Genomic DNA, 9,061 nt, shown 5'->3' with positions numbered 1-9,061 from the left:
TAGACATAGTTTTCATTACAGATAGAGCTCGGGTACTTGTTGAACTAGTGTGCTGATTCAGTAGGAACTTGCATGTGTCATGTGTGTACTATGTTTGGTCAATGGTTAAGCTTATATTCGAATATTGAATTGTATTCTTGTCGATCCTTAACCGTGAATTGGAATTGATTGGATGAAGTTTCATCAAACTAATAACCGTTGGAAAGTAAATACCGAAAATTTTCGGTAAGAGGGCCGAGCATTTTTCTGCGGAACCGCCCGAAACAAACCGATCAAACCGTTTATGACTTTTTATCGATTTGGTTTGAATTTGGTTTACGCCAAACGGACCGAATAATCCAAACCGAACCAAATATACTAAAGTGTTTATTATACTTTATAATTATTATATAATAAATCAACACACGTATACTCCTATTTTTTATTATTTGATGTTTTGAATTTTGACACATGTTTAGGTGCTTTAACACGATAGCTAAAATTAATATTTTAAAATTTTTTTTGAATTAAAATTTTGATTATGTCCTTTCATTCAAAAAAAAAATATTAATTTTAGTTATACAGTCAAATCACCTGAAAATGTGTGCCGAAAGTCGACGTCAAATATTAAAAAACAGAGGGAGTACGTGCAGAATTACTTTTGCATGTATATGGTTTTGAACGTGCAATATCTAAGGTGCATTTATCCAAATCATGTAGTACCAAAATGAGTTTGAGCTATATTTAAGCAATGTAAACTACATTAACTCTTAACAAATGTATAAATTACTCAACATGTTACAGCAGAGTGGAAGTTGTTCTGATACGAAAATCAGGGATCCAGTAAGAAGACTCATTCTCACTGTCTCCATGACTATAGCCTATAGAATCATTCTCATTCTCTAACAGAAGTGAAACTGCATAAATACACTCTTTACTCAACACATCAAGACATAAATTTCATGTCTTAAAAGACTTCAAAAGAAGTTGCAGATAGTATATTTACACTATCTTCTATGGAAGAACCAAGACCTACCAATTTTGATCTGCCTTACACTCGTCTGCTCGACGAGGAGGCTGCTAATGAACAGCCCTTCATTGATCATGAACAACGACCTCGACAGCATTTGTTAAAACTTTTTATTGTGTTGCTAACTGTTTTCTTTTGTGTTGGTTTGATATTTGGATTTTCGAGAGTAGTTGAGTTTAGATCTTTGTCATTAGGCTCCCCTGCAGATGAGAAAATTGACGAAGTACTGCCTCGTGGAGTGGCGGAAGGTGTGTCGTTGAAGTCATTTAGGTGGCCATTATGGGAACTGAAGCTGCCTTCGTTTCCTTGGTCACCGAAGATGTTGTCTTTTGAGAGAACTTCATTTCATTTTCAACCAAAGAAAAATTGGATGAATGGTATTCTTTGTCTATCTTCATTTGTCAAAACTGAACTATATTTTTTTGTTGTTGAAGTACACTAATTCGTGATTATCTGTTGAACATGTCAATGGACGCGCTTTAATGATCTGGTTATGCATGTGAAATTTATCGGACTTCACCTGTTGCAGATCCTAATGGTGAGTTCACTGAACTCGAAATCATATCTGTATGACTTTCATCCTCATGCAACTCTTGTGACATATCTACATTTCAGCATTTTTCATCTACATGCTACTCTTGTGACATCAATTTTATCGGTCAGCTGAAATCTGAATTAGTTCAAGGATCCTGAGTTTTTGTTAGACCTTTAGAAGATTTGTCGATTGCTGCAGGTCCATTATTTTACAAGGGATGGTATCACTTGTTCTATCAATACAACCCTGACGGTGCAGTATGGGGTAATAAAATTGTATGGGGTCATGCTGTATCAAAGGATTTCATGCAATGGCAGCACCTTCCGGTGGCTATGTATACCGATAAGTGGTACGATGTTAATGGAGTGTGGACGGGCTCTGCCACAATCCTTCCTGATGGAAAAGTCATCATGCTTTACACTGGATCGACAAATGAATCAGTGCAGGTGCAAAATCTTGCTTATCCTGCTGATCCATCTGATCCGTTCCTCGTGGAATGGATCAAGTATCCTAACAACCCTGTTTTATATCCACCACCTGGTATCGGGTACAAAGACTTTCGTGATCCAACAACAGCTTGGCAAACATCTGAGGGAAAATGGCGCATCACCATTGGGTCCAAACTCAACAAAACTGGCATTTCACTAGTGTATGACACTGTGGACTTCAAGAGTTATGAACTCTTAAAAGGCTTGCTCCATGAGGTTAAAGGGACCGGTATGTGGGAGTGTGTGGACTTTTTCCCAGTTTCTATCGATGGAACAGATGGGCTGGATACATCATATATGGCTAAAGGAGTAAAACATGTAGTAAAAGTTAGCCTTGATGATGATAGGTGTGATTATTATTCGCTTGGAACCTATGAACCTAAAACGGCTACATGGATTCCTGATAATCCGAATGTGGATGCTGGTATCGGTTTGAGATATGATTATGGAATATATTATGCATCAAAGACATTTTACGATCCAAACAAGAAAAGAAGAATTTTATGGGGTTGGATAAAGGAAACTGATAGTGAAAAGAGTGATGTGAAAAAGGGTTGGGCATCTCTTCAGGTACAGCACGAAGTTTTCTATCCAAACTACGTTTAAATTTTGTAAAATTTAAATGTTATTGTACTGTCAATTTGAGAAGTACTAATTCAAAATGTGATTCTGAATAGGCCGTTCCAAGGACTATATTGTTTGATAAAAAGACCGGTAGCAACTTGATTCAGTGGCCAGTTGATGAGGTCGAGGAGTTGAGATCAAACAAAAAGGTTTTCGACAAGGTGGAGATTAAACCTGGCTCTGTTATGCCACTAGATATAGGATCAGCTGCTCAGGTATGTTTGTGCATTTGTAGCATATCTATTGTACATTAATCTTGCGTTTCTAAATCATCCTGGAAATAATAAACAGCTGGATATTAAAGCTGAATTCGAGCTGGATGAGAAGGCGATAGAGAGAGTAAATGCTCAACAAGTAGTATACAATTGTAGTGGCAGTGGTGGAGCTGCTGACAGGGGAGCATTAGGGCCATTCGGGTTGCTGATTCTTGCTGATAATGACCTGACTGAGCTCACTCCAGTTTACTTCTACATTTATAAAGGCCCTTCTGGCAATCTCCATACATTGTTTTGTGCTGATCATTCAAGGTTATAATATAGATTAACCACATTTCTTCATCTAAAGCTTTATCTGCTCATGACTAAATGTTATATGTGATTGTAGGTCATCTGTTGCTGGTGACGTCGATAAGGGAATATATGGCAGCACAGTTCCAGTACTCAACGGTGAAAAACTAACAGTCAGGATACTTGTAAGTTTATTCAATTTCATCTACATTTCATCTGTCAAAAAGCTAAAATTTTGAAGAAATATGGGAAGTACTTTATCAAACTAATTATAGAGAGTCGAGCATATGCCAATTTCAGGTGGATCATTCAATAGTGGAAAGCTTTGCGCAAGGAGGGAGGACATGTATAACATCAAGGGTATATCCAACGAAGGCCATTGGAGAAAAGGCGAAGTTATATCTGTTTAACAATGCCACTGAATCCACGATATCTGCCTCCATCGAGACTTATCAGATGACCATGACCACTAGTGCTGCTCACACATATACTCGAATTAACCACATTCTGATGTACGCAGCTTCTTATTCTCCTACGGATAACATAGGATTTTGTTTATAGTATCATATGTCTGTCTCTCTCTCTAATTATATTTCAGTACTAGCAATGCAACTGTTGTTAATGTCCACAGGCTTGCTTTCATCTCCTTGCTCCTTCACTGGATTCTCAGATGATTCATTGAGGTACAATATCTCTTGCGATTTTTTAACCTTTCTGTTCTGCTATTGTCAAGATCTATTGTAGAACTGTATAACTATGATCCCAGTCAAGCCATTCATCAGTTGATGTTTCTGGTTATCGTATTTAAAAATGCAGACGATTATTTCTCTGAATATTTATTCATTATCAGTGAAATGTGTAGGTACAAATATGGAGTTGAGTGTCCTAGAAACGCCATTTTGATGCAGATGTTGTACAACCAACTTCTGAACTACAGAAGATTGATCCAGCATTAAGATTGTGGCAGACATCTCGTGCTTTCGACATATTCATAGGATGTTTACATTCTGCTGTAATCAGGAGAGTCTTGTTTCAGAAACGATCCGAGTCCTTTATTTGATATCACGATTATTTAGAATAATTTAAAATTTCCATGACATTGTCCTTGCAGACCATTCCTAACAGCCAAGCAGGCAAATACATGTACCACATTACCATATACTTAAATGACTAAATTGTAACTGAACTCGACCTTAACTTGCAGCAGAGTGATAAACCTGAAAAAATTGCAGTCAATTCACTACACTGGTAAGAACTAGCAATGAAATGACTTCAATGAAAATCTCGATGGAACAGACACAAATCATTCCATATTGTTAAATCAAATTTATCGAGTCTAAAGAACTTTCATGTTTCTGTTAGAATAATATAAGATCCAGGAAATGACCATTCTCTAACACCTTGAGGTTTTAGAGTAACTTGTATCAGAGCTCAGGCAGATGACTCATGTTCGATCCCTCTCATGTTCGATCCCTGCCGGGCTTTCGAGTGAGGGAGAGTGTTAGAATAATATAAGATCCTGGAAAGGGTCATACTCTAACACCTTGATGTTTTAGAGTAACTGGCAGATCGAGAACTCAAGACGTAACACACAACAACAACATGATCAAAAACAGAAAAAAGATACAGTAGTTTTATTTAACTGGAAAATGATGTCGCCTGAAACACGGATTCAAACATTACAAAAGAAACGAAAAAGGTAAAGAAATTCTTTATCAGATCTTCTAGTAAGGTTCTATGTCATCATCCTCATTGTCATTGTCACCGGTACAGAAAAATCGGCCGATTTCTACAACCGAGGTGTCCACATATAGTAGTGTGTTTCAATTAATTTAAGGTGCAAATGTATTTCCTTCTACTAAATATTTATTAAAAAAAAATCCCTTACAAAACCATAACATTTCTAAAGCAGCCATAACTATATGTCCATATATCATGCAGTTGTCCTCCAGCTTTGATGGAACTTTGAGTCATTAAGCTTAGCAATGCATATATGAGATCTGGTCGAGGTTGACTTGAGAGGGAAAAGTCAACAGTTGTTTTGCTATTGCAGGGGCTCGACAAAATGACACTGTTTGTTACAAAGAGATATTACATGCCTATACAGTATACAGTAATATACAGTGATTTTTGGTCCGGAGATTTTAATGTCGAGTTGCAGCAGATACAACTGTGGGATGCCATGCCTACTTGAAGACCTTGCTGCAGAATTTTGTAGGATCCTATGCCTAACATACCTTACTTTTACTTGGCTAAATCTGGATATCTCATCTTTTCCATTTATATATAGCTAGGTTGAGTACTCAAGTTAAGGGCTTATTTCTTGTCGTCTCAGGTTCTGGGTTCGATTCTCGCTCACCCCGAGATTTGTGAGGACAGATACTCAATTGTAAGGCATATAAATCAAATTAGTCAAAAAAAAGGTTGAGTACTCGGAAACCGGAGATCAACCAACTCAGATTTGATTTGATTACTCGGCTGAGTACTTGATTAACTGTGTAACTTAGAGTTTCTTGAATTATAAAATAGTTACACTGTTTGGTTTATACAAAATATAGGAATTTAGTTACCAAGTTCAAATATGGTCACTTGAAGTTATATAACTAACAAATACAAAATCATTTAATATTTATCAAAATTAACTACATAATATATATCACTAATTAGATGATAATAAACCGAACACATACATTTCTAATTACGGTGTAACTTATAGCAGTAACTTATTTCCAAGGAAATTTAAGTTCCCATGTAACTATAAAATCGACTAAACAAACGAGGCATAGATATATGAAAAGCTCAGGTTAGAAAGTATAGCTCAGATGAGACTGGCCTATATATATTTTAAAGACAATGAAGGCTTAAAACATATAGATTAAGCGCATTAATCAATCAATGCTCAAGGATCAGATGTAAATAATAATAATAAATTTATATAATTAGCTAGCTAGCAGTGCCAGAGGTATGCTGGAGAATGGATGAAATACAAGGCTAGCTAGATAGCACAAAGGAACCTATATATCCTTCATTAGATCACTCAAGTTCTTGGCACATACATTCGATATACATCCTCAGGTTGCAACAAATGAAACAGAATTCTAGGCATTGCAGAAGTGCTAAATAAACTAGATTATATAAGAAACCAACAACATTCATCTAGCTGTTTACTAGCTAATATGGAGAAACACCGATATTAGCTGAAGCGAAATAGCCATCTTTCATGAATCCATCTTCTGCATTCTCCTGCACAAATAGTTTTTGTTTCGATAATATAAGCAATTACTCATAACTCATAAGTCTTTATTAAATTGCAGTGTGAATTACAGAGAAGAGCTGGGGAGCATTGCATTAATGTAAGCACATCTATACCTGTTGGCACACAGTAGTAGTTGTCTTCTTGGTTGCAGTTTGATCAGCAGGCATGAGACCAAAATGGATATGTGGAAAATGGGCCCACTAAAGTACAAACAAGAAATAAATTCTTAAAATAATTCCCCAATTATTTGATCATAGAAATGAAACCCTAATTTTCTCATTCTTACATTCTTAGCAGCAGCACTAAATGCTTCTCTGTGACTGATATCTGGATTTCCGGCTTTGATGCGTTGGATTTCATCCCTGCATTTTCGAGCACATGATCATATATATATCTATACTTGCATTCTGTGACATAATTCATCAAATTTATCTGTACTGACATGTTATCGAAACTTACTTAATGAACCGATTGTAGGCGGATGGGACTCGCTGTCTCTTCTCTGGAGCTGATCAACAAACAACATCAATAAGTTCACATTCTTTGATTTAAGTGTGTGTGTTTTTGTGCGTGTGAGGGCGTGGGCGTATGTGTGCTGCACATACATATGTACTGACATTTCTTATCTTCCTTTACTGCCTCGACACATAGTCTATTTGCAGTAGTCAGAACAATTATGAAGTTCATGTTGGCCAGCTAGCTAATAATCTTGAATGCGAATTGAAAATCTTATAAATATGTAAAAAAATTGAACTGGTCTTCCAAGTATTAACAATTAAAATGAAGAGAAGATTAATATTAACATCTCCAAAAACATGGTTAAAGACGACAATTAATACATGCCTCTCTGCCTCAACTCCATTAATTCAACCCTCAAGCTCTTGTTACAAAAGACGACAAACAGTATAGTCTACAACACGAGGAGCTGCTCTCTAATGATCTCTACATCTTATAATTAATATAAATTTGTGTGCTTTAGGGATTGCTTTTTCCGACATTATGAATGTGTTTACAGTTCACTAAATATTGCAGGCAGAATTAATCAATTTAACTCACGTCTGTTAACGACTGGAGGTCTGGGCATTTCATCGAATCCACCAGCTCTACTTGAAAAGGAGAAGTCATTCATCAGATTAGCCTGATTGATCAGGTAGTTTGGAGTTGAGTTTGGAACCTCTTCCTGCAAATAGATGCATCATACACAAATAAACTAATTAATCGACATTTCACTACAACAAATCAGGTCATTTACGACGTTATACAGTACTGATACCCTAAACACTTCACAAGACATCATATAGTACTAATATGTACCATAAGGTTGTGATGGCTAGGAGGAAAAAAGGAGTGATGACCCAAGTGAAGCTGATTAGCCGAAGGCAGCAGCAGTGCACGCATGTTCACCGGAAGTAGGTTTGTGCAGTGGCCGCATCGAACCGTCACCGTCTTGAACAAACTCGAGCAAGGAACACTCACCTACAAATCACAAATTAACATGAAATATTTTTCAGTACCTCTATAAACTCCTTAATATCACTACAAACCCTAAACTGAAATCTTTAACCTAAATATGCATCGAAAAAATTAATAAAATTTCGCTTACAATACAAACAACATAAAAAAGTTAGTAACAAAGACTTAAGAAGTTGATTAGATTATGCAAATAACGGTCTATAAACTTCGTAAAATCGAAAAAATTAACAAAATCTAAGATTAAGAAGAAGAAGAAGAAGAAGAAGATGCATACAGCAAGAACAGTGTCACAGATGTTGCAGTGAACATAACAGAGCTTCTCAGATGGTGGAGGGAGATGTTCATTAGGAGATAACAAGGAAGAGTTAGAAGAAGAAGATGAAGACATAGCTTTTTAATTTCTTGAACACTTTATAAAATAAATAATGTTTATGATTTGATTTGATAGATGGACTGATTGATGGGTTGACAGATTAACCACCACCTTGGATCTGCTAGCTCATTATATACTACTATCCCAAGGAAAAATGGAATAATAAAATAATAATAATTAAGAAAGGACTATACTAGCTAGAAAACTGGAGGATTTGAAACTAGTCAAAATAGAGGAGGAGAAAGTAGATGAGTCTGTTTGGGTGCATAGTAACATTGGTAGTGGTAGATATAATGAGAAAGCCAATAGAGGGCCAATTCTTCTTTTAATTTGGCACTGTTTTGTAGGTCGGTCATGAAGGCGGTAATAATGATTGTGTAATATGTATGTATGGTGAATTACGACCTCTGTTCTGTTCAATTTTATACGTTTTTTTTATATTTCATTTAATTTTATATATTTTAAATATTGTTAAAATTAGTTAATTTAATACTTTTTGACATTTAAACTCTAGTTTTATCAATATAAAAACATTATTAGTTATCATTATTGTCGTGAGTCCTGCAAGTTAAACACTAAATATAATAATTCGGCTTGAATTAGCTTGTTTGATAATGCTTGAGTTCTGCAAGTTAAATATCAGCAATTGATTGATGAGATAATGTTTGAGTCCTACAAACTAACTAATTATTAAATTGATGTAGGAGATTTTTTATACATATCAAGAATGTAATGAATGTTAAAAGATCAAAGGAATTATCACGCTGAACATGATCACGCTATTTAGAATATATGAT

General features: G+C 35.7%; 2 protein-coding genes across 3 annotated transcripts; one reads left to right on the top strand and one right to left on the bottom strand.

The window, feature by feature from the left end:
- The first annotated feature begins 972 nt into the window (after nt 1-972).
- Nucleotides 973-4,254, top strand: LOC141697165 (acid beta-fructofuranosidase 2, vacuolar-like). Of its 2 annotated transcripts, XM_074501417.1 has the most exons (9): nt 973-1,386; nt 1,539-1,547; nt 1,743-2,602; nt 2,710-2,871; nt 2,948-3,183; nt 3,260-3,347; nt 3,463-3,674; nt 3,794-3,845; nt 4,025-4,254. In XM_074501417.1, exons 1-8 carry the CDS (start codon nt 996-998, stop codon nt 3,834-3,836), a joined length of 2,001 nt encoding a protein of 666 aa, XP_074357518.1. In that variant the 5' UTR covers nt 973-995; the 3' UTR covers nt 3,837-3,845; nt 4,025-4,254. The 2 variants fall into 2 exon arrangements, with proteins under 2 accessions (XP_074357518.1, XP_074357517.1); XM_074501416.1 differs by lacking the exons at nt 973-1,386; nt 1,539-1,547 and having other exon boundaries at nt 1,761-2,602; nt 4,013-4,254.
- Nucleotides 4,255-6,075: 1,821 nt separating this feature from the next.
- Nucleotides 6,076-8,537, bottom strand: LOC141695099 (protein YABBY 4-like). Its single transcript, XM_074499356.1, has 7 exons — nt 8,166-8,537; nt 7,733-7,894; nt 7,475-7,598; nt 6,878-6,926; nt 6,705-6,780; nt 6,532-6,618; nt 6,076-6,405 (listed from the first exon to the last, which is right to left on the bottom strand). Exons 1-7 carry the CDS (start codon nt 8,277-8,279, stop codon nt 6,334-6,336), a joined length of 684 nt encoding a protein of 227 aa, XP_074355457.1. The 5' UTR covers nt 8,280-8,537; the 3' UTR covers nt 6,076-6,333.
- Between the last annotated feature and the right edge of the window lie 524 nt (nt 8,538-9,061).

This window comes from Apium graveolens, chromosome 11 (assembly GCF_009905375.1).
Source record: "Apium graveolens cultivar Ventura chromosome 11, ASM990537v1, whole genome shotgun sequence".
Lineage (NCBI taxonomy): Eukaryota > Viridiplantae > Streptophyta > Magnoliopsida > Apiales > Apiaceae > Apium > Apium graveolens.
Note: the sequence above shows the minus strand (reverse complement) of the source record. Positions and strands in the feature narration are given on the sequence as shown.